Genomic DNA, 25,000 nt, shown 5'->3' on the forward strand with positions numbered 1-25,000 from the left:
CCGCTACCTAAACTATAGTGTCCGTCCCTCCATGCTAAATGCTAAGCTAACATGTAAAGTAGTTGCGCTCTGACCTCTTGACCTCTCTGTATATTTGTTTCGTCGATCAGCTGAACAGTGAAGGGAGGAGGACAGGAGGACGGTGGACTGGACAGAATGATGGACGGCCGCTAACCATCAGTAATGAAATAAAGGACATTCGTGGACATCAAGGGATTTCCGTCTCACGCGTGTTCACCAACAGAAGCTGCGCTAGATGAGACAGAAGGCCGACCCCACATACATAAAAACAACTTATTAGGTAAATAAGAGGCCGTATGTTTGGGTAGAAGGCGCTAACATTAGCCTTCTCTATTAGCACTGCTGGCCAGTCAAACCACTGTGTTGGCCCAGTCAAACCACTGCGTTGGCCCAGTCAAACCACTGTGTTGGCCCAGTCAAACCACTGTGTTGGCCCAGTCAAACCACTGTGTTGGCCCAGTCAAACCAGGCCCTGTTAGCCCAGTCAAACCACCATGTTGACCAGTCAAACCACTCCGTGCTGCCCAGTCAAACCAGGCACCGTTGCCCAGTCAAACCACCATGCTGCCCAGTCAGACCACCCTGCTGCCCAGTCTAACCACTGTGTTGGCCAGTCAGACCACCCTGCTGCCCAGTCAGACCACCCTGCTGGCCAGTCTAACTACTGTGTTGGCCAGTCAATAGTAAATAGCGAAATAGTACTTTTTTTTTTTTTTTGCTTATTCCCACAAAATGTCCATGATATATTTGTAAAACATTGTCCAATGTGTTAACAAGACTAATCTGACATAACTCAGCTCTCAATGAGCTGTGGCAATAAGGAAGCAAAAGGGAGGAATATTGAACATATATACTGTGTATTACACTGTGTATATACTGTGTGTGTATGTACTGTGTGTATATACAGGGTATTATATACTGTGTATTACACTGTGTATATACTGTGTGTGTATGTACTGTGTGTATATATAGGGTATTATATACAGTGTATTACACTGTGTATATACTGTGTATTACACAGTGTATATAATGTGTATTACACCGTGTATATACTGTGTATTACACTGTGTATATACTGTGTATGTACTGTGTGTATATACAGGGTATTATATACTGTGTATTACACTGTGTATATACTGTGTGTGTATGTACTGTGTGTGTATATTGTACAGGGTATTACGTGTGTGATCCATCTGAAATTTTGAGGTGGGGTAGGATATAAAACTAAAACTGTAAAACACAATTGAAGTTTAAAAAGTGTGTGTCTCACTTAAAAACTTCTAGCGCCAAGTGATCCCACTGAGTCAAACAGGTCCCAGACCAGTGGTCCCATTGAGTCAAACAGATCCCAGCCCAGTGGTCTGAGTCAAACAGATCCCAGACCAGTGGTCTGAGTCAAACAGATCCCAGACCGGTGGTCTGAGTCAAACAGATCCCAGTGGTCTGAGTCAAACAGATCCCAGCTCAGTGGTCTGAGTCAAACAGATCCCAGATCCCGTTGACTGTTAGCCTACTGTAGCAGGGAGCAAAAACACCACCTTTACATTTAAATTGAGGGTATTTAGCAGACACTTTTATCCAAAGCGACTTACAATAAGTACATTTGTCAGAAGAAAGAGAAACAACAATATATCGCTGTGGGTACAGTCAGGATGTTCATAGAACCAAGTGGTCCTCATTTATATAACGCTTTTAACCAAAGCGCTTTACAGTGTTGACTGACATTCACCCATTCATGCACACATTCACACACCGACGGCGGAGTCAACCACGCAGGGCGACAGCCGGCTCGTCAGGAGCAATTAGGGTGAGGGCGTCTCGCTCAGGGACACCACGACACTCGGCTAGGAGGAGCCGGGGATCGAACCACCAACCTTGCGGTTACCAGCCAACCCGCTCTACCTCCTGAGCTAATTCCGCACATGCCAAGCACTAACAATCACTAGGTTAACCCATTCCCCGTATACAACAGAGAGAGCTAGGATAAGATGCTACACAATGCTAAGTACTATTGTTAAGTACCAGGATGAACAACATACAATGTTGAAATACAAAGTGAATACATATTATATTTGTTTATTTATCATTATTTTCTATTTTCACATTTGTTTAAAATGAACTAATATAGAAATATAAAACCAGTCAAAACGTACAGAAGTTGAAGGGTATTCAAGATGCCTGAAATTTGTTTTACACAAAAGTAACGGCCTTCTCGAACAAACGACACACACAAATTAAACGACAATTAAACAAGAGTTGAACTGCCAACTCGGCAAGGTGACTCAGCTAGCCAGCGGACGTTGCAGTAAACTAGCAATTAACCGTTAACTGCCGTCGCCGGCGGTGTTTATGTAGGGCGTTACGTGACGGCTCCGTGACGGCGGGGGCCGGTGGTGGCCGTGTAACGACGCCCACATCAGGGTTGGCCCCGCCGCGGCCGTGTAACGACGACGCCCACATCAGGGGGCCCCGCCGTGTACGCGGTTCAGGAGCCCCGCTGGAGGGGAACACCCGGAGTGATGACAACGACAGCGACCGCAAGACTCATAAACCTCCACCGTTCCGCGTCACTCTGACCACCTCAAGGGTGGAGGAGGAGGAGGAGGAGGAGGAGGAGGAGGAGGAGGAGGAGGAGGAAGAGGAGGAGGAGGAAGAGGAGGAGGAGGAGGTGTTAGGAAAGGAGCAGGCTCTGGGTAGGGAGGAGGACGGAGGAGGTGTGAGGTGAGCACAAGAGCTCCATCGAGGAGCGGGGTCTGGGTGGAGGAGGGATGTGCTAGTGTTCGGCACTTGGTTCTATGAACATCCTTACTGTACCGACATATTGCGATATGTTGTTGTTTCTCTTACTTATTGTAAGTCGCTTCGATGTAAATGCAATTCAGAACTTGACCCATCTGCTAGGTTCTGGTCCAGCTCATACCTATAATACCCATTATATTAAACAAGTATACTTGGTATGAAACGTTGATCCACTACCAGCAGGGGAATGTGAGGGATACACCATGCGTGTCCAGCTCTTGGCTTGAGTAGCAGAGTTATTAAAAACAGTTCTCATATCGGGCTGTTGCACACACAGGATAACTTATTGTTGTGTTAACATGGCTTTAATTTTAGGTAGGCTTTATTCATCAGGTATTCAGAGTATCTGTGGATACCTATTGTTATTCTAGGGATTCCCTTTAATTGTATTTTCTTCCATCCATTTGCAAGTTATTGAAGATTGATATTTGTATTCTTCAGGGCTCTCAAGTCTCACGCATTCGGCGTGAGACACGCAATTCAACCCATGCACATGCTCACACGCCACACTTCGTATTTCTCACGCAGAGAAATTACCAGGATAGCGCCCACCAATTTGCACCGCTATTTAACAGTGGAACAGGTAGGAATCAAATGGGTTTCCCGTACGTAGGGTAACCAGGCGTCCTCTTTTGCCCAGACATGCCCTCTTTTTGAGACACTTTAAAAAAAATGTGTGGCGGGATTTTACTAAAGCCTCATACATCACACCTCACATTGAATTTGCGTTGCGTTTCTCTGGGTCGTTCACAAACTAGTTAGGCTACGCCCTCCCCTACTCAGTTATGTTCGCTTTGCATTGGTGGAAGTGAGTAGGGGGAGTGGGGGAGTAGAGCCTTCAGATTGGACGGTTTGACTTACTTAGTTACCGTCATGTTTTGTATTTATTTTTCTTACCATTATTGTTTTATAGGGACAAACATTAACACATTTCTCCTACAGGGGATTGATAAAGTTCTATCTATTGAACAGAAAGAAACACTTGGTCATACTTTACACTTTACCACAGATATATTTCAAGCATTGGACTGAATGCCACATAAATATATAATTATGTTTTTGCACGTTTGCAACATTTAAAAAGTTCAGGGAAATGTATATGCCTCTACTGGTGTTGCTTAAGCCAATAGCCTTTTGAGGCAGTGTTGTTTCTGAATATTAGTGTTAAGGGCCAATAATGCTTACTATCATACATTAGTCACCAAAATCTCACTCTGAACTGAGAGAAGTTCAAAACTTGAGAGCCCTGTAATTTTTTTTTTCATATTGTAGACCAACCTATTAGATCATATTGTTATTAAAATAATTCTACTGAGTGGTTTTGGGGGAGCCTACATAATTACTTGCCACTGAAATCGAAAGTATGCATTATCACTATTATAACTTTATATTGCATTTAAATATAAAACACCCAGAAAACATAGATTAGCTTCATCCTTGAAAAATAAAGAGCAGATATATATATATCTCTATATCTATATAGATATATATAGAGATATATATATATATATATATACACTACAATAACAGGTTCAACAGAGAGCAGAACAGCCACCATCCCTATCATGAACGGTTCTCTAGTTTGAACAACCCTGTGAAGCATTACATAACAACAATTCTACTGTCAACGGACAGCTGAAACTAGGAAACGACAAGTTCAGTTCAACAGGGAACCAGTGGTTCACTTATTTGGAACAGCACGCTGAGACTGACTGTGTGGGTCTATGGTGGTTCTATATAGCTGTCTCGACCACATTCAACAGGTTATGGTAAGAGTTCTGCACATCGACCTGTCGTTGCACCGAGGCTGTGGGGGAGGTGAGGTCTACCGGTCGTTCGCTGTAGCGTCAGAGGGATCCCTGCTCTTGGGTGACCCCCCCTCTGGTACAGAACCAAAGTGTCTCCATGAGATAACATCACACAACTGTCATGAATCTTTTGCATTGCAGTTGAATAGGACATCCTGAAAGCAACGGTAGTCGACCGCAGCCCTGATATTGTCTTCATTGAACCACTGAGTGTCATGTAAAAATACAATAAAGATATTTGTTTAGCATTTGAAAAAAATAAGCAAACTCTTTTGCTTACCTTCTTAGCTAAATTAATAGGCCTACTTAAAGCACATTTATTCATCAATGCACAATCAACCCCACCATCTATTCTAGCGAATATCCTTGCCTTACAAGTCAAGTATATAACATGTAGCTCACTCATTGGGTTTAGGTCATAACCATAGCCTCCGAGGGATATGAAGGCCTCGGCTGTGAGGAGACACCTCCTCCTCCCGCAACGTGAATGTTGTGAACACATTATCTTCACCTTATGCAGCCCATTCTAGATGCATTTTTGTCCAGTAAAGTCAACCATCGCCGACACCACTGGAACCAGTACCGTTGAGACCTACAGCCTCACGGTTCAGGGGCCCAACGCCTCATATCCACACTCCGTTTGGAGAGAACAAAAGTGGCAGGGTTCACCTTTAATCACAGCCGATCGACAGCTCCTGGTTCCGTCTGATGAGGACGGATTCACCCCCCTCACCACCACTAAAGGGGCTCTGCATGGCTTTTCCCCCCGATGCATGCATCATTATCACAGTGAAATTCATCCGTGTATAAAGACACAGCCCGTTGTGTGTACAGAACCCTCGGGTCTCCAGTGGAACCTGTACCCAGGTATGGGACGCAGGGTCCAGGGGGGGCTGGAAGGCCCATCACCCGCTCCCCAGATTAAACCGCTCATCATCAAACCCTAAACGGGGCGACCAGTCGTCAGGGACGAGGTTCTCCTCCGCTCTCCAGATGTCAATGCAGTGGAATTAATATTTCTGCGTCAAACGGGTGTCCTATGGCGCTCTGCACGGCAGGAATTACGCACTTCATTATGGTTAACAATGCAGAGGAGAGACGACAGGTAAAGCAGCTCTCCCCCGTACCGGAGGAGGAGGCCTGGATCACCGTGTCGGCCTGTTCTGATCTCATCCTGGAGGATGGACACTGCCTGGAGTGCCATCATAAGCCTTTATTCTCAAAAGCCACCCAAAGCTTTCCTCCTGAGGAGAATAATTGCTCGCCTCGATGACATAACTCGGATCTTGGACCAGTTCACCCGGACCAGGCCTGTCAATCCAGCCCTGAAGCCACCATTTATAGGGGGGAACTGGCCGACAAACAGCTGGCTCCCAGTACGGCCATGGGATCGGTGTTGTCCGGGAGGACGAAAAACACTGCGTAGGGGAACCGTGGAGGACCGGAGGGGAACGCACGGAGGCGCAGTCCGGCCGGGCGCAGCACAGCCATGGCCCGGATCACCTCCGGATCATCTCCGGATCCTCCCCGCGGTACGAAGAGATAAGAGAGGAAAAACCCGCTTTCGTCCAGTGGATCAAGACGCTTACCTTCTCTGGCCTTGAGGAGAACCGTGTTGGCCACGATATTTTCAATCTCCATTGTCAAAAGCTCAGTCCCCTGCAGCCGCGACGCATTTCACTCCGCGTAAAAAGAGGGTTTCTGCAGCGTTCAGACGGCCGGCGGTTCGGTGCGCAGTGGGCGATCACTGCACTGGCGCATAGTAGGTGTTAATAGTGGTCGTCGTTGTTCTCCATAGCTGGATTTCTTGTGGATTTCTCCACCTCTCGAGCTATACGCGACCACGACGGCTTGTTAGCATTCACAGCCTGGCTCCCTTTCCTTTCCTTCTGCCTTCCTCCCTTCCTTCCTTCCTGCTTTGGCTCCCTCCCTCCTCCTCGCCTCTCATCTGCAGAGAGAGGCGAGAGTGGGAGGGAACCATTTACAACCACACGCACGCGCATGCATGCACGCGCGCGCGCACACGCACACGCACAAACACACACACACACACACCACAATTAACTAGGTTTGGTCCAAAAAATGATTAATATTCATGATGATTAAAATTATTAGCATGCATTTGTATCGTTTATTGTCTGTGTGTGTGTGTGTGTGTGTGTGTGTGTGTGTGTGTGTGTGTGTGTGTGTGTGTGTGTGTGTGTGTGTGTGTGTGTGTGTGTGTGTGTGTGTGTCAATGGCAGCGGCTATAACGTGACAGTGTTTTGAAACTGCCCTGGTATGTTCAGCCAGATTGTACAGCCTGAGGAAAATAGATAATAGACACTAACTGCTGTTTTTATCAGGACTATTCTTGTTCTATTCTATTCTATTCTTCTTGATGCGACTTTGTGTGTGTGTGTGTGTGTGTGTGTGTGTGTGTGTGTGTGTGTGTGTGTGTGTGTGTGTGTGTGTGTGTGTGTGTGTGTGTGTGTTCTGACATATTCTGTCACTGCAATACAGTGACAGAATATTAGTATATATATATTTATTTATTTATTTATTTATTTATTTATTTATTTATTTATTTATTTATTTGTTTGTTTATTTATTGGTGATGACAATAAAACAAAGAACATTAAATCAGCCATTCGGTAGAACCAATTTAAAATTATTGAATGTAAAACCTTTTCTAAAACAACTTTTCAATTAGAGCATTGTCACAATGCCCATTTGTCTGTTGCCGATAATCACAAGCAATAAAACACTCATTGACCTATAAAGACTAGCTACAAATACTACAGCAACCATCACAATCCACTCATTCAATAGAGAAGTTCGTTGTTCAATAGATCGGGACCAACACATATCTGAGTTGGCTGATAAAAATACTTTATTGTTTTAATAACAGTGTAATATTGAAGGTTACAGCAAAGCAGAGATCAAATTGTGCTGCTCTGCTGCCATCTAATGGTGAGAACAAGGCGCTGCAGACAACAACATATTAGACCTACCAGGTTAAAAGTTAGACGTTCTGAAATGGTTCTGCAAATAATACCAAATTCACATATTTAACCGTTTCGTGAAATTATATTCAAATGCAGTTGATATGGTGCAGGCCTTTTCCTTTTATTTCGTTATGTTAAATATAATAACCTCATGGTGACTATTAATTTGGTCATATACAACTTGTCCAAACAGACAAGGTTTATTTTTGTTGAACTTTCTGAAGCATCGATAATCTATTAAGGTATTAAAGGTTGTGTTAATAAGCGTTATGGTCGTAATCTCGGTGGTTTCCTGGCCTCACACCCTCACGTGACGCAGCGCGTAGCAGCCCCCAGAAAGAGGAACTCAAAGCTTCTGGTCTCCGATCAACTCCCGGTCCAGCCGTTCTTTGCATGGTTCCTGCTCGTTCCTTAAGATGTTTTCACTCGGGGACACCATGGAGTACCTTCTGGGGAGCCCGTTCTCCACTCCGGTCGGTCAGAGGATCGGTAAGTCTGCATGTAGAGGAGCGAGGTTCATTCTTGGGTCGCATCCCCTTCTTTCATTTATAGGGTTTTAATGTGCACGGTTTGGATCGTGCACACGTCTGTCCCAGCCCTTATGCCTAAAGCTGTTTATCCTCATGTTAAGCAGTGTAAGTAGTGTAAGTAGTGTAAGGGTTGTTGGCTGACAGGTACAGCAATAGGACTGCGTTTCCTCGTTCGGCTCTTTTCGCTGGACATCGGGTCGATAACGTTGATCAAACATTTCCCAATGTTTATATCGGCTTCTCCTTCGCCTTGTTTTGGAGGCCGTACGTCCAACGCTTCAGAGAAAAGAAAAGGGCCATTTAAGCTTCTCAAGAGAACTATAGTGTATGTTTGAGGCCACTACCTCTCTCAAAGTGATTATTTTTGGCTGAATGGGCGTGTTATGGTTCAGAATGAGGATTATTGAGTGAGGTGTGACAGTATGAGCCTACATGTTGATGCGTGGAGCGTCTGAACGACGCGTCTCTCCCCCAGACCCCCGCTCGCCTCTCCCGTCTGATCCGCTGATTGTTTCTCACGCTGCAGTCATGGATGCTCGGAGCAGCTGACTGTCACATGAGGGGAGGGGAGACAGGGAGAGAAGAAGGAGGGAGAGAGGCAGGCAGGGAGTTAGAGTTGGAGTTATGGGAGGAAGGGGAGAGAGGGAGCTAGAGTAAGGGGAGGCAGGGGGGGGAGGGAGGCAGGGGAGAGAGGGGGGGAGAGGGAGTTAGAATAAGGGGAGGCAGGGGGGAGAGAGGGAGGCAGGGGAGAGAGGGGGGGGGGGGAGAGAGGGGGAGTTAGAATTAGGGGAGGCAGGGGGGAGAGAGGGAGTTAGGGGAGGCAGGGTGTTAGAGTTAGAGTTAGGGGGTGAGAGAGGCGGCAAGCAGGGGATTTTAAGGGGGGGGGGGGGGGGGGTGGTGGGATGAGGAAGGGGGGCTGGTGGATGAAAGGCTCTTTAGGACCACCTCGAGGGGGGGGGCTGAAACCGTAGTAATGCAGAGCTTAGCTCCAGAAAACACCCTTCAGCCTGTTTACTGAGCCCTAAACAGAGGCCCCGGGGCCCCTGTGGTCGTTCTGTGGTGCTAATGTAAAGTCTGTGTGTTGTTCCCTCGTGGACAGAGCGGGCCACCAGTGCCGCGCTAAGGTCCGAGGACTGGGGTCTCAACATGGAGATCTGTGACATCATCAACGAGACGGAAGACGGGTGCGTGATCACCTGACACCTCTCTGTGTTCACAGGAGGGGCTAAGGAACCATCGGTTTTTTATTTGATTTATTTGTTGTTATTTCATGATTTACATTTACATTTAAGGCGTTTGTCAGACGCTTTTATCCAACGCGACTTACAATAAGTACATTTGTCCGAAGAAAGAGAAACAACAATGTATCACTGTGGGTACAGTCAGGATGTTCATAGAACCAAGTGGCAAGCACTAACAATCACTAGGTTATTACATAGGTTATTACATTCCCCGTATACAACAAATTCATGATAGTTCATGATACTTTCTATAGGATGACACTCACAACAAAAAATACGAGAAATCACACTTTTTCTGTAAAATAAAAAGTGAGATTACTGGAAAAATGAGTTACTGGAAAAATGAGTTACTGGAAACTGTTAGTATCTATTGCACACTGTTCTAAAATATATTCTACTCTGAAGAGATGGTTAATGATATTATCCCCTTATGATGATCATCACGGCAGTAATCAGGCCTCTGACATTGTGCCCTCCCAGGCCCCGAGACGCAGTCAAAGCCATCAAGAAGAGGGTGGTGGCCAACAACAACTTCCAGGAGGTCATGCTCACTCTGACGGTAAACAAGCCTTCATGAAGACCAGGTCATGGTTAGAGTTGAGAGCTCGAACACACGTAGGTTGGAATATACCCGATACCCGATACTGCATTTTAGGAAGTATCCGATATATCCGATACTAGGTATTGGAACAACTCTAGTCAACTCTAGTCATCAACAAGTGAAAACATCGACACACAGCCCACGTGAACCAACAACCTTCTGTAACATATACATCTCAAATGATCCTTTCAACAGCTGAAGAACTTCTGAGGCACTTTAGATCAAGCTTTCTGCCAAACGACTCAATTGAAATTTGAACGTTGATAGTTATAGCCTCAGTTATATTGTTATATCTCAAGAGGCGTATGCGTATTTTGCACATTTTTGGGTACATGAATTAACCATTAATTAACTGTTAGTTAATGGCATAATAATAACGGTTAACTAGTGTTTTGCTTCAAGTTTACTGATGGTGTTCAGGTTCACTAAGGTCATGGTGTTCATTCGGGTTAACTAAAGGAATTAATCTTTATTTATATAATTATATAAGAGGGTTAGGGTTAACCCTCATCCTAATCCACTAACCCCCACCCTAAGGTTGCCTGCATGTTTTATTGAACCCTAAAGGCTGGTGTGTTTCATCCAATGAGGAAGTGATGCGATGGATGCCATACCTCTCTCTAGAGGAAGTGGTTCGCGTGGGGATCTGGGAGATCTGCTGATTAGCAGTCTGTTATTGGAAGTTCATTCCTGAACTGTCCCCGAGCGAGACGCCCTCACCCTGACTGCTCCCGACGAGCCGGCTGTCGCCTTGCGTGGCTGACTCCGCCGTCGGTGTGTGAATGGGTGCGTGAATGGGTGAATGTCAGGATAGCGTAAAGCGCTCTGAGCGGCCACCGGTTAGAAAAGCGCTGAACAAATGCAGTCCGTTTACCGTTGAGGTTCTCTCGTGTCCGTGTACCTCCTCAGGTTCTGGAGGCCTGCGTGAAGAACTGTGGCCGTCGGTTCCACACTCTGATCGCGGCCCAGGACTTCATCGAGGGCGTGCTGGTACGGGCCATCCTGCCCAAGTACAACCCCCCCACCGCCCTCACGGACCGCATCCTCAGCCTCATACAGGTGGGGGGTCCACCGACCTGCGGAGCCTTCACCGCCACGACGTCTAGACAGAGGCTTTCATTCACAAGCTGCATTTTTTTCATTCCAAAGCGACTTTATTCTATAATTCAGTCAACCGATTGTGGACCAATTGTCAGGGCCGAAATCCTGTATGTGTGTGACGTGTGTGATGTGTGTGTGTGACGTGTGTGTGTGTGTGTGTGTGTGTGTGTGTGTGTGTGTGTGTGTGTGTGTGTGTGTGTGTGTGTGTGTGTGTGTGTGTGTGTGTGTGTGTGTGTGTGTGTGTGTGTGTGTGTGTGTGTGTGCGCGCGCGCGTGTGTGTGTGTGTGTGTGTGCGCGTGTGTCTCAGTCCTGGGCCGATGCCTTCCGCAGCACCCCCTCCCTGTCGGGCGTGGTCTCGGTGTACGAGGACCTGAGGAGGCGTGGCCTGGAGTTCCCCATGACAGACCTGGACGCCCTGTCGCCCATCCACACCCCCAGCAGGGTGAGCCGTCGGGCACCCGTCTCACTGTCCACACTGTTGATGTGTGACCCGGCTCTCCTCTCCTCGCGCTGCTGATTCACTGTACCTCGTTGGCTCGTGTCCTAAGCCAATCAGAGTGCTTTTTACGTTCCATCATCGCCATCCGCCTGAGTCAGCTATTTTAATATTTGCTAAATAAAATATGAACCTTAAAATATGACTCAGGCAATTATGCTACGAGGCGAACGATATCCATTTATGATAATAATAATAATGAAAGGAATCTTAAGCAGCAAAAAAAACGTTTAACCTCACTTGAACCTAACCGATGCAACAACCCTCGTCTCCCATAGAGCATTCCGGAAAACGTTTCCCCGGAAACCACTCAAGTGGTCGAACCTCCGCAGCGGTCTGAGCCGCAAGCTCACGTCCCCGCCCTGAACACCTCGCCCCCACCCGAGACGTCTGAGCAGCCCGTCAGCCTCTCTGCGGAACAGGTACAATACACATGGCTTAGTGCTGTTCTAGAGCCCTCCCCTCTACATGGCTTAGTGCTGTTCTAGAGCCCTCCCCTCTACATGGCTTAGTGCTGTTCTAGAGCCCTTAGTGCTGGCTGTTCTAGAGCCCTCCCCTCTACATGGCTTAGTGCTGTTCTAAAGCCCTTAGTGCTGGCTGTTCTAGAGCCCTCCCCTCTACATGGCTTAGTGCTGTTCTAGAGCCCTTAGTGCTGGCTGTTCTAGAGCCCACCCCTCTACATGGCTTAGTGCTGTTCTAGAGACCTTAGTGCTGGCTGTTCTAAAGCCCTCCCCTCTACAAGGCTTAGTGCTGTTCTAGAGCCCTGCTCTTTAATACACATGGCTTAGTGCTGGCTGTTCTAGACCCCTGCCATCTAATACACATGGCTTAGTGCTGGCTGTTCTAGAGCCCTGCCCTCTAATACACATGGCTTAGTGCTGGCTGTTCTAGAGCCATGTCCTCTAATATCCTGGCATAGTGATGGGTGTTCTTCTGACAGCAGGGCTACGAAATGCACATTGAATCAAAAGGTCAATCAAAAGGTATTGAGTGAAGTACAGCAGTGGGGTGGGCCTTTGCCGTTCGTCATGCTTTGTTCATGAATGCGTTAAGCTAAAAGTAAACATCTTTACATGTGAGGAAGGTACAGTAGATGTGCTCATTCACTCTATGAGTCTGTTTGTTGGGTTTTCCCCAGAGCTTATAGATCCAACCAGCACCGTAATTTCCTCTGGCTTTGTCTTTTGTTTCAAGGCCTTGGATAGCTCCAGTGTGAGCAGAACTCGTACCATATGCGTACCGTACTGTACTGTACTGCCCCCCCCACCTCTCGTCTTAATGGACAGAGCCCGCCCTGTGAGTGGGCCCACTGGACCCCCCCCCCCCCCTCCTTCTGGCCATCCACAATGCAGCCTCCGTTGAATTATTCAAACCCGGACTTACCTTTTCATCAGAGCTTAACTCTCAATCGCTCTGGTTTTCAGAGCCGTGCCTCGCTTTCCTTTTTGTGTGCAGCCTATTTCCTTTCTTCCTGTTTCGGTTGTTTACTTGTTTGTTGTGTCACACACACGGCCCACACTGGGAATGACTTGAGGGATATAGGTACATTTTTTATCAAATACTGGAGTGGCCTTTGCTTTAATTTTTTTCGTATTATTTTCTAACCAAAGTATTATTATTTATTATTTTTAATATTTCAAAAAATATATATTTTTAAGTATTTCATTGTATTATTATGAATTATAGGAATATAGATACTTTTTAAATAAAATACTTGAAAGTCTGTACTACTAATTAGTTTTTCTATTATTTTCAAACTACTGTATTTTATTATTTATATACTTATAAGTATATAATTTTTAATACTTAGAAATAAATAATAATAAGTTTTTAATTTGCAACTCCTGTAGTCATTTTTACCGCACTACGAATAAAAATGTAAATCTTCCAGTTCCAAACGTTCCCTTGCTGTCTGCATTAACCCGTTAACCTGTTAACCCTCCGTTCTCCAGGAGCAGAAGCTGCGGGGCGAGGTGGCTCTGGTGAAGGGGAACCTGCGGGTCATGTCTGAGATGCTCAACGAGCTGTCGCCGGGCCACGCCCAGCCCGACGACGCCCAGCTCATACAGGTCAGTGTGGGTTCTCCGGGGTGGTTCCTCCGTGGTTCCTCACTCACCACTCACTCACCCGCTCATTAGAGCGGTTCCTAAACGTCCTGAACTTCAGTGGGGACCACATCTCGGGGTACATTTCTGCGACCCCGACCCCGACCCTGACATTTGTCTGTGTCGCAAATGTCCATGCTACACCCATCCTAGGTGATTTTTCTGGGCTCCTCCAGACCAAGGATGCAGGGTGAGGGGGGAGGTGGTGCTGGCGGTGGTGTTGGGTGAGGGGGGTGGTGGTGCTGGCGCTGGTGCTGTTGGGGTTGGGGGTGGTGGTGGTGGTTAATTCCAAAGGTTTGATAATGAACATAGCAAGGGTGCCGAGTGTGTGTGGTGACGGCGGGTTTAACGAGTGAACGCTAATTACTCAACGAGCAACAGGTGTGCAGCCTCACCCAGAGCCCCATAGTCCAATCAGGCTTGGCCAGGTGAGGCTGCTGAGCGTCTAGTGAATGTTTACGCCATGGACCGTTCTGTGATGCAATGTGTACACACAATAGATGAGCTTATGGCTACAAATCACTGTGTCTGTTTGTACCACACACACACACACACACACCTGAGTTGGGTAATGATGAGGGTCATGATGGTGACCCCAGTGTGTCCCCCCCCCCGCGCTCTGAGCAGCAGCTGTACACGGTGTGTAAGAGCATGCAGACCAGAGTAGTGGAGCTCATCCCTCGCCTGTTGGATGAGGGGCTGATCGCAGAGCTGCTGGTGATCAACGACGAGCTGAACAACGCCTTCATCCGCTACGAGAGGTGGGCGGACCGGTCAGACCGTGTCTCTGTCTGTCTCTTCGTCTCTCTGTCTGTCTCTGTCTCTGTCTGTCTCTTCGTCTGTCTCTGTCTGTCTCTCTCTCTCTGTCTCTGTCTGTCTCTATCTCTGTCTGTCTCTTCGTCTGCAGAAACCGTCTCTTGAATTTCCATTTTAATATAGGCGGATACATTTTGATGTCATTCTTTTGGTTTGGTTTCTTGACATTCTCCGATTGTGTTTCAGGTTTGAGAGACTTAATAAGCCACAAAGCACAGGGCAGGTAAGAACCGCTTAGATCCCACTCATATACACCATTCAATGTTATTGCTACTGTTCAACACAGAACTCCACACATGCATTACAATAGTTTATGACCTAGTTATGATCTAGTGTATTACCTGACCTAGTTTATTCAAATAGAATACCATGCACACCTCATTTAAGATTTTGCCTTTTCCACTAAATACATCGTGTTGGCTGCACTGTCTGTAGCAGAACCCTCCCAGTCTCCCCACTCCTATCGACCTCAGCCCCGTGGCCCCGGCTCCCAGCCAATCAACAACCGCTACGGCGACAACCGGCCAATCAGCAGCCAGCAGTCAGGCTAACCAGAGAGCGGTTGCTAACCACAGTAAGTAACTTCTGCTTTAACATCTGTTGAGCTTTACGTGCCGACACCGTTCCTTCAGAAGAAGGCCTGCCCAACTATCCACCTGTTTCCCTCCTACAGGTGTGGAGGAGTTTGACATGTTTGCTCAGACACGAGGCTGCTCATTGGCTGAGCAGAGAAAGAGGTGGGTGTTGATCATCCCTGGAAGGAGGGATCCCCCACTCTGTCTTCCTTTTCTAGATTTCTTCCTTGCTAATTAAGTTGGCCTGTTAAGCCCTTTGAGACTGGACCTGTGATTAAGGGCTATACTAATAAAATTGAATTTAATTGCCCACGGATTGCAGGAATAAACACGCTGTCCGACCCATACCTCAGTACTGTATCTAACGTGTGTGTGTGTGTGTGTGTGTGTGTGTGTGTGTGTGTGTGTGTGTGTGTGTGTGTGTGTGTGTGTGTGTGTGTGTGTGTGTGTCCAGTGTTCGCTACGAGGATCCAGGCGCTGTCGAAGGTTTGGCTGGAGCTCTGGACACCCGGTTGCAGGTCACAGGCGTGGTGCGTACACTAGTGACACTAAATAACAGTTTGAAGTCATTAACAGTGGCTCAGGAGGTAGAGCGGGTTGGCTGGTAACCGGAAGGTTGCTGGTTCGATCCCCTGTTCCACCTGGCCTGAGTGTCGAGGTGTCCCTGAGCGAGACACCCTCACCCTGACCGCTCCAGACGAGCTGCCTGTCGTCCTGCGTGGTCGACTCTGAATGTGTGCATGAATGGTTGTAAGAAACATTGGATGCAATTGGTCGTATCGAGTTTTGTGTTATGTTTAGTCTGAGCGGTCAGATGTGAATGAAGGAGTCTTTCTCCTCTTGTTATCTCTTCCCCCAGATGCCATCGAAGCAGAACCCCCCGATGGACGCTGTGGACCGATGGTTATCTGCTGACATGGTGAGCTTTGATACACCGGACGATAATGTGTGGTGACCCCCGTGTGTCAAACCATCAGGTCTTAGACTTGGACTCAAAGCGGCATGCAGCTCAGGAGGTAGAGCGCCCACCCGGGATAGGTACTTGGTACGGCCCGTGACTCGTACACACAGACAACAACGTCAGAGACAGGTCTCTAATGCTCTATGTGTTTTGTGTTTTGAATCGCAGCAAGATCAGGCTGCTGTCTCTGAGGGGGTTACCAGCGAAGGCAAGTAGAGTTTTCTCTGTTGGTGGTTGTCAATCACTGTTTATCGAATGAATGAGTACCTCACCAGTACAGACGTGTTTTCATCACTCTTCACTTCTCAGAGTTTGACAAGTTCCTGGAGGAGAGAGGCAGAGAAAGTGTTGAACCAACGAGCACATTACTGCCGTCCACAACCAGACTGCCGACGCAACCTGCCCGGCAACAGGAAACGTCACATGACCAGCTGTTTTCACTGTGAGAGGTTTCAGAGGCAGAGTACACACATCGGTCCGTAGAAAACCAGCCATCTCGTTAAGAAATATCACCGGGTAACACACACACACACACACACACACACACACACACACACACACACACACACACACACACACACACACACTGTTTCTGGACAGTATGTCCGTAGTGCCTTTGGTATTCTTGTGATTCTTTTCGTCTTTACACAGAGATCTTTATCATCCCTCATTTTATAACAGATATTATACTTAAATAGAGTGTAAAGTGTGTCATTGTCTTTTGAACTAAATGTGCCATAATGCAGTTCCCAGAGAATTGCAGCTTAGTTTGGACTATGTTTTTGAGACAATGTATTTATGAAAGGCGTAATGATGTGAATATAACATTAATGTGTACATGGTGGTCCTATGCCATTTGATTCCTGCACCATATCAATGATTTTGCTTCAGTCTTAAGAAAATAAGATATTTACAATAAATATGGGAACATGTTGCGATATATTACACGGCTGTTTCATTTGATATTGTATACATCAACAGCATTTTATATGAAGTTCTTTAAAAGGAGACTAAGAACAACAATAAAAAAAATGTGATAACATGTCTGTTTGTGTTGTCGTATGAAGAACAGGCCTACTGGTATTTCAGATACATGCAGCAAATTACCAATATGAAACCATTACAGTCATCTGTGATACTCATGGCTGGACTCAACCATTATAGGACCACGCATACTTTTTTTTTTAAGCTTTTATAATTCTGCATTATTCTTAGCACTATAATACTATTTATTTATGCATTGATTTTGTTTATCAAACTACATTTCAAAACGTCTCGTAAACAAACAGCAGTGAGTGACCGGGTCCACACATTATGAGCCCGTCCACTTCGTCGCCCACCCCCGGTATAATAGGCTTTGGTACGGTCCCTGACCAGGGTTGCCAGATTGAGCCAGATTTCCAGCCCAATCTGGCAACACTGTTCGTGACAACACAGACAAGATGGCGGCTTCACCGGAGGATCAATTCGAATACATCGTTGCTCAGCCCCGGGATAGGACTTGGTACGGTCCGTGAGCCCCGGGGATAGGACTTGGTACTGTCCATAACCAGTGTTGCCAGATTGGGCCAGATGTCCCGACCAATCTGGCCCAATCTGGCAACACGGGCCGTGACTCGTACCCCCGGGGATAGGAGTCGGACTTGGTATGGTCCGTGACTCGTACACAGACAAGATGGCGGCTTCACTGGAGGATGAGTTCGAAGACGCTCCCGACATAGAGGCGCTGGACCCGACCCTGAAGAACATCATCGAGCAGAAGTCCCTGAAATGGATCTTCGTCGGCGGGAAGGGAGGCGTTGGGAAGACCACGTGCAGGTGAGGAGGTCCGAGGAGAGCCGCCTTGCTCATCACATGGTGGAGTGGTGGACCTCCGTCAAAGTGGTTCAATGAGGACGTGGAGATCAGATGTGACGTCTGGATGTCATCTGGTCCACGGCCTGTCAGGTGCTGGTCTGGGCTGGTGACCCCGTTGAGTGGAGCTCTGGTGGAGCCGCTTCCTCCTGGATCCAGGTTCTGGTGGAGCCGGTTCTGATGGAGCCGGCTCCTCCTGGATCCAGGTCTGATGGAGCCGGTTCCTTCCTGGATCCAGGTCTGAGGGATACGGTTCCTCCTGGATCCAGGTCCTGTGGAGCCGGTTCCACCTGGATCCGGGTCGCCCTGGAGCTAATTGGAGCTAAAGCTATGAGCCAGCTGACTGCGCGTCTTCTTCAGGTTCTCTTCAGGTTCCTGCTCCTAGTTCTGAGGATCTTTATCTTCAGGTTCCTGCTCCTAGTTCTGAGGATCTTTATCTTCAGGTTCCTGCTCTTCTTCTTTAGGTTCCTGCTCGTCTTCTTTAGGTCCATGCTCTTAGTTCTGAGGTTCTTTATGTTCCTGCTCGTCTTATTCAGGTTCTTCTTTAGGTTCCTTCTCTCACCTTCCGGTTATAGTCCAAAAAAAAGTGACTCACTCAAACAAACACTAGGTTATCCCATTCCCCGTATACAACAGAGATAGCTAGGATAAGACGCTACACAATGCTAAGTACTATTTTTAAGTGCCAGGACGTACAACATACAATAAGTGCGTACATTAAGTGGCAGAATTATTATAATTATTGTTAAAGTTACAGTGTTGAATGTGACCCTGTTTTTAACCCCCCCGGCCGTCCGTCCGTCTGTCCTCAGCTGCAGTCTGGCCGTCCAGCTCGCGGCCGTGAGGGAGAGCGTCCTCATCATCTCCACAGACCCGGCGCACAACATCTCGGACGCCTTCGACCAGAAGTTCTCTAAAGTGCCCACGAAGGTCAAGGGTTATGAGAACCTCTTTGCCATGGTGAGTTTATGGGGTAATGGGTAATGATATGCTGCAAGTAAACTGTGGAAACACAGTCAATGAATACTAAAACATGGTAACCAATCTTTTGTTTGTTTTGCACTAAAGAAAAGGTTGGTAAAAAACGACAATATTAAGATAAGTGCATTTGGTGTGAGCAACGACACACTAATTGTGTTAATTGCATATAAAGTGGTCTTAAAATATGTCTATTTTCTTATATTTTCTCTATATAAAATATCCCAGTGAGTCTAGAGTGTAGCCTAAGGTATTCTCAAAGTGTGCCTCTCTCTCTCTCTCTCTCTCTCTCTCTCTCTCTCTCTCTCTCTCTCTCTCTCTCTCTCTCTCTCTCTCTCTCTCTCTCTCTCTCTCTCTCTCTCTCTCTCTCCAGGAAATCGACCCCAGCCTGGGCGTGGCGGAGCTGCCCGATGAGTTCTTCGAGGAGGACAACATGCTGAGCATGGGCAAGAAGATGATGCAGGAGGCCATGAGCGCCTTCCCCGGCATCGACGAGGCCATGAGCTACGCAGAGGTCATGAGGTCAGCACACCGGTCCGGACCCAATCGTCCACAAAACTGGGACATTTTACAAACTTGTTCTAGATTTCCGATCTTAAAATAGCTCTTTGTTGAAATCCCTTCAAATTGTACACTAATACAAAAGGTTTTGTTAGTATCGTAATTTTTCATACTTGAACCCCAAAGTAAACTAATAAATATTTATATAATTTGAAATGGCAGTTTCAAGCAAGGGCAGATAAAAAAAAAGGGAGATAAATCATTATTATGGTTTACAGTCCTTCACAAAGCTAATATTGCCTCATGATGATACAGTTGTGTAAGCCGATGGCAATGTGTAGATGTTATTCTGTTGAAATGTGTAGATGTTGTTCTGTGTAGATGTTATTCTGTGTTTAATCCGCTGTGTGTGTGTGTGTGTGCGTCAGGTTAGTGAAGGGGATGAACTTCTCGGTGGTGGTGTTCGACACGGCGCCCACCGGCCACACCCTGCGTCTCCTCAACTTCCCCACCATCGTGGAGCGAGGCCTCGGCCGCCTCATGCAGATCAAGAACCAGATCAGCCCCTTCATCTCCCAGGTGGGTGTGTGCCGACTGGTTCTGTGTGTGTGCTGACTGCTTCTGTGCTCTTCCAGATGTTTAAGTGTGTGTGTGTGTGTGTGTGTGTGTGTGTGTGTGTGTGTGTGTGTGTGTGTGTGTGTGTGTGTGTGTGTGTGTGTGTGTGTGTGTGTGTGTGTGTGTGTGTGTGTGTGTGTGTGTGTGTGTGTGCTGACTGGTTCCTGTCCTCCTCCAGATGTGTAACATGCTGTGTGTGTGTGTACTGACTGGTTCCTGTCCTCCTCCAGATGTGTAACATGCTGTGTGTGTGTGTGTACTGACTGGTTCCTGTCCTCCTCCAGATGTGTAACATGCTGTGTGTGTGTGTGTACTGACTGGTTCCTGTCCTCCTCCAGATGTGTAACATGCTGTGTGTGTGTGTACTGACTGGTTCCTGTCCTCCTCCAGATGTGTAACATGCTGGGTCTGGGGGACATGAACGCCGACCAGCTGGCCTCCAAGCTGGAGGAGACGCTGCCCGTCATCCGCTCCGTCAGCGAGCAGTTCAAGGACCCGGTACGTTCCGCCTGAACCGCGGGGACCCCAAGGTCTGGGCGTGAATTTATGAATAGAATATTGAAGATGGTTTAATGAGGGGCCTTACTCTAACAAACAGGATTGTGCCTGGTACCAATTGCATTTTCTGAACGTTTGTGTAGCAGTGATCACATATAGTAAACAAGAACTCACTCATGTTCCCACACTTCTTCACAACCTCCTCCTCCTCCTCCTCCATAATCTACTTTTGTCATCTGGTCTGGACTGGTCTAGACTCAAAGCCCCCTAGTCTCAGAAGTGACACATCATACCTCTTTAAACGCCGTTCCCTTACCAACGCACCGTACGACCCCAGCGCTGAACCAGGGATCTGTTTCTCCTCTCCTCTCCTCCAGGAGCAGACCACCTTCATCTGCGTGTGCATCGCCGAGTTCCTGTCTCTGTACGAGACGGAGCGGCTGATCCAGGAGCTGGCCAAGTGCCGCATCGACACGCACAACATCATCGTCAACCAGCTGGTGTTCCCCGACGGGGACCGGCCCTGCAAGATGTGCGAGGCCCGCCACAAGATCCAGTCCAAGTACCTGGACCAGGTGAGTCCCACGGGCCCGCTGGGGGGGGGGGGGGCTCTGCCTTATTGGCTCAATTGATTGTTAACCGTGGTACAGATCAGGAGTGAGTTCATCAAGTAGAGCTTAGACGACCCCATGCAATGCACAAAAAATGTACAAGTGGAGACTAGGTCTACAGTAAAAGACTGTATATAAGACTAGGCCTCCAGTTTTAAGACTAGGCCTCCAGTTTTAAGGCTAGGCCTCCAGTTTTAAGTCTAGGTCTCCACAGTGAAGACTAGGTCTCCGGCTAACTCAACTCCTCAGCATAAGCAAGCAAGAAAAAAAGTCCATCCTTGATCACTTTTTTGGAATTCTTCCTTGGCTCGAGGAAGCCGAGCGCATCGAGAAATGCATCGTGTCATGTGACTAGGACACTAGCTCCGGAGGTTAAGCGCTGTGCACTACACAGGTCGCCTCGGGGACCAGTAACTGAGCCGTGTGTTTGTCTCTGCAGATGGAGGACCTGTACGAGGACTTCCACATAGTGAAGCTGCCCCTGCTGCCCCACGAGGTGCGAGGCTCAGAGAAGGTCAACACCTTCTCCATGCAGCTCCTGGAGCCGTACAAACCCCCCAACAAGTGATTCCCGGAACCCCACAGGACAGCACATGACCACGTACCCGCATTCAGCCCCCTCCCCCCCCGCCGCCGCCAGACCCTCTCTCCAACCCCTCGCCCAATCGCCCCCAGCAACAGCCTCAGCCCCACCGCCATCCTCATCATCATCCAGGAGCCTGACTTATTTACCGACAGAACAATTTAAATGTGCACACACTTAACCGGCAAAGTCTGGAGGAATTGCATCCATTTCTTCACACACACACACACACACACACACACACACACACACACACACACACACACACACACACACACACACACACACACACACACACACACACACACACACACACACACACACACACACACACACACTATTCACACACTTGATCAGAATACGCTTCAGCACAGGTCGCCCTCTACTCTCTCCTCGTTCCCAGCCCCTTGTGTCATGTGACCCCCCCCCCCCCCCCCCCCCCATCTGATGTAGTGGTGGGCCTGTTGGGAGACGCGACGGTTCCACGGTGAAACTGGTCCTACTGTTGATGCTTGTTCTGTGCGTGGCTCCCCCCCACCTGTTGGTCTGATCCTCCATCCACCAGAGTAAAGCGTGGCCCGTGTGTGGCCGACATCGGGTGTCTGTTCCTTTCTGCTCCTTTACTCATGAACCGTTAAGGAAAGCTTTTGTTTTTTTTTATGTCACCCTTTTAAAAGAGGCAGAATGTTTTGAATCCAGCGTCAGGGAGAGTTGACAGGGCTGTGTGGATTATAAACTACAGAAAAGTGTCCTTTTGCTGCCTAGAATGTTCTATCTCTGCATTTACGTACTCTATGGTTGCAGAAGCATTTATTACAACATATTGGGAAGGCTTGGGATATTTAAAGGATTTGAAATGCAGTTACTATGAGATGACGTGGTTGTTATGCTAGGGTGGTGAACGCTTGAGTGTCTGAAGGAGATTAAAGAGTTAACTCTCAAACCCACTGAAATAACGAGCTGCGGTTGGTCAAGATCATCAAATGTGTTCTGAATCTCTTTGTAGATTCCTCTGCAAAAAGTATCATACTCGTAAAGCTATAGAAAGGCTTGCATTTATTCATTTAATGCACCAACAGTTGTCAACTTTAAAACATAGTATTTAAAAGCTTACTATACAAAGGAATTAAGAATATGTATTTGGCCTAGAAATTCACTCAGACTTACCCATCCTAGTTTTTTTTTCTTCTCATTAACATTAAATGCGTTGCGATTAACAAAACGGATCGATTTCCTATTTTCAATCAAAACCAATAAGACAAAAGGCTTCTGCAATGGATGGGAAGCCTCAATGTTTGCTTCCACTTTGCGATTTGATTGCTTTTTGGTTGTTGTACATCTATTTTAGATAGATTTTCCTTAACTTATTTTGTGACCAAATAAAATACACCTACTTAATTGGCAAGCCTCAAGATGTCCTTTTTCTGACCTCACAGCTGATGAAGTGAAACATCTGGGTTTTACGCCAGAGGACTCGAAGACGTTCACCCTCTCTCTCTCTCCCCCCCCCCCCCCCTCTCTCTCTCTCTCTCTCTCTACCTCTCCCTCTCTCCTTCTCTGTACCTCACTGTCTCTCTCCCCTCCCCCCCCTCTTGCTGAACCAGCTGATGAAGTCAAACTTCTAGGTTTTTAAGCCAGTGGACTCAGGGACGACCAACCCAGACATCATCTGACGGAGCGTGTTAACCTCCTAAGAGGTGAACCTTAAAGTTCACCTCTTAGGATCTACAGAGTTGAACTTCATAACACAAACCACCTGAACACCATCGTTCTTTAAATCACACATGTAATGGAAACCGAACAGATCCTCAGAACCGTTCTTTAAGCATATATCATTCACACTTAATACATTGTTTTCCTTACACCGCGACATCAAACATGCCCACACTTCACCCCTCCTTCTCTTTCATAACCATAACACTTTAAACTATCCTCTCCTCCTGTGATCCGGCCTCCCTCGCCCCTCACGCCAGCAGCCTGTCGCTAGCGGTCCCGTCAGCGCTGGGGGTCCACTAAGCCGGACTGTGCTCTCCCGGTCGGGGGCCTTCGTTAACGAGGTCCTCTGCCCGTGTCTGGGGGATTTACCCGCGGGGCTCGGCGATGAGGCTTCAGTGATTAAGACCATGTACCCGGTCCCAGACCACGGCTGACGCCAGCGGTTACGTGAATTGTTCTGCTCTCCTTCGGACCCTCGGTGCTGAACTGGTGGTACTGGTGCGGGGAAGGGAGAGGGGGGCGCGTCATGAAGTAGCGATCCGCTTTTACGCGCGCCGGAGACGCACTAACGAGGTCTAACCGTTTAACGTCCAGAGGGTCGAGGAAAATAAAGAAAAAACGGAATCCAAGGTGAGGAAGTATGTCTTTTGAAACAGACAAGTAGGACATTAGTGGTGCCGTTTACAAGCAATGTGGAGCCGGTGAATTGCATTTGGGGCGATTGTACATCGATACATTCTGCATGTTGGATAATGATTGTACATGGTCACCTTCTGAATGTTGGATGATGACACAACTCTTGTATAGCAGTGCTCTGGTACCCCTGCCCTACCTGCTGTCACCGATGACCGTCACCTACACGGCCCAAGTGGCCAACGCGCGCTTCTGCGGTTTCTCCAAACTGCTGCTGGCGTGGAAGGGCAGCATCTACAAAGTGTTGTACAAGGAGTTCCTCGCGTTCTTCGCCATGTACACCGCCATCAGCATCACATACAGGTGAGGTGGTCTGGGTCTGGATCAGGTCCATTCTGGAAACATTTCCTCATATTGTGTTTTGATATCTCTCTTTGATTGTCTCTCTCTCTCTCCCCCCCCCCCCCCCCCCCCACCCCTATCCCCCTCTCTCATTCTCTCTCCCCCTGTCTCTCTATCCCCCCCACTCTCTCTGGTCCCCCCCCCCCTCTTTCTCCCTCTGTCCCCCCCCCCCTCTCTCCCTCTCTCCTCTCTTTCTCTCTCCCCCCCCAACATTTGCTCTTATTGTGTTTTGATCAACTAAACTAAAAAGCTCCATCTCTGTGTTTCTCTTGTTAGATTCTTTCTCTACGACGACCAAAAGAGATATTTCGAAAAACTTGCGATCTACTGCAACCATTACGCCAGCCTGATCCCCATGTCCTTCGTGCTCGGTGAGTCTGAGTGTCTCAGAGACTAGAGAACACAGAAGGGGGTTGAACCCACGATAAGAGACCCAAGGTAACCTGTCAGTCAGCATTCCTGCAAAGTGTTGCTCCCACAGGAACTACTGTTTAAAATAAAAGTTCTGCTGTAATTTAGAGATCTATTATTGTCATGTATGTCGCATAATGACCATGTGTGTGTGTGT

General features: G+C 47.5%; 3 protein-coding genes across 4 annotated transcripts in view; all 3 read left to right on the forward strand.

Annotated features, from left to right (window-relative positions):
- Nucleotides 1-7,940: 7,940 nt before the first annotated feature.
- Nucleotides 7,941-17,071, forward strand: LOC311340958 (target of Myb1 membrane trafficking protein). 2 transcript variants are annotated; one of them, XM_084465875.1, is made up of 15 exons: nt 7,941-8,104; nt 9,245-9,329; nt 9,867-9,945; nt 10,897-11,046; nt 11,396-11,530; nt 11,863-12,006; nt 13,537-13,653; nt 14,317-14,450; nt 14,692-14,728; nt 14,944-15,079; nt 15,179-15,242; nt 15,535-15,610; nt 15,940-15,999; nt 16,210-16,249; nt 16,351-17,071. In XM_084465875.1, exons 1-15 carry the CDS (start codon nt 8,032-8,034, stop codon nt 16,485-16,487), a joined length of 1,467 nt encoding a protein of 488 aa, XP_084322001.1. In that variant the 5' UTR covers nt 7,941-8,031; the 3' UTR covers nt 16,488-17,071. The 2 variants fall into 2 exon arrangements, with proteins under 2 accessions (XP_084322001.1, XP_084322000.1); XM_084465874.1 differs by having other exon boundaries at nt 14,941-15,079; nt 16,351-17,070.
- A 645-nt stretch (nt 17,072-17,716) lies between these two features.
- On the forward strand, nt 17,717-23,082 carry get3 (guided entry of tail-anchored proteins factor 3, ATPase; the record flags this gene model as incomplete). Its single annotated transcript, XM_084465876.1, has 7 exons — nt 17,717-17,859; nt 18,708-18,855; nt 19,247-19,395; nt 19,803-19,953; nt 20,380-20,487; nt 20,865-21,062; nt 21,538-23,082. The coding sequence occupies 7 exons, from the start codon at nt 17,717-17,719 to the stop codon at nt 21,664-21,666; spliced, it is 1,026 nt and encodes a 341-aa protein (XP_084322002.1). The 3' UTR covers nt 21,667-23,082.
- Nucleotides 23,083-24,241: 1,159 nt separating this feature from the next.
- The window catches only part of best2 (bestrophin 2), a gene marked incomplete at both ends in the record, with an annotated part of 19,055 nt that continues 18,296 nt past the window's right edge, over nt 24,242-25,000 (forward strand). Inside the window, 2 exons of the mRNA XM_084465347.1 lie at nt 24,242-24,393; nt 24,709-24,803. Of these exons, the coding sequence (XP_084321473.1) occupies nt 24,242-24,393; nt 24,709-24,803 (247 nt within the window). The remainder of the gene's footprint in view (nt 24,394-24,708; nt 24,804-25,000) is intronic.

This window comes from Micromesistius poutassou (assembly GCF_964030765.1).
Source record: "Micromesistius poutassou genome assembly, chromosome: 3".
In the NCBI taxonomy this organism is placed as follows: Eukaryota; Metazoa; Chordata; class Actinopteri; order Gadiformes; family Gadidae; genus Micromesistius; species Micromesistius poutassou.

Coding starts and splice junctions, on each gene's coding strand:
- LOC311340958 (XM_084465874.1), top strand. CDS start 8,032: ATGTTTTCACTCGGGGACACCATGGAGTACCTTCTGGGGAGCCCGTTC. Junction 14,729..14,940: donor AGCCACAAAGCACAGGGCAG/GTAAGAACCGCT, acceptor CACTGTCTGTAG/CAGAACCCTCCCAGTCTCCC. Junction 16,250..16,350: donor TGAGGGGGTTACCAGCGAAG/GCAAGTAGAGTT, acceptor TTCACTTCTCAG/AGTTTGACAAGTTCCTGGAG.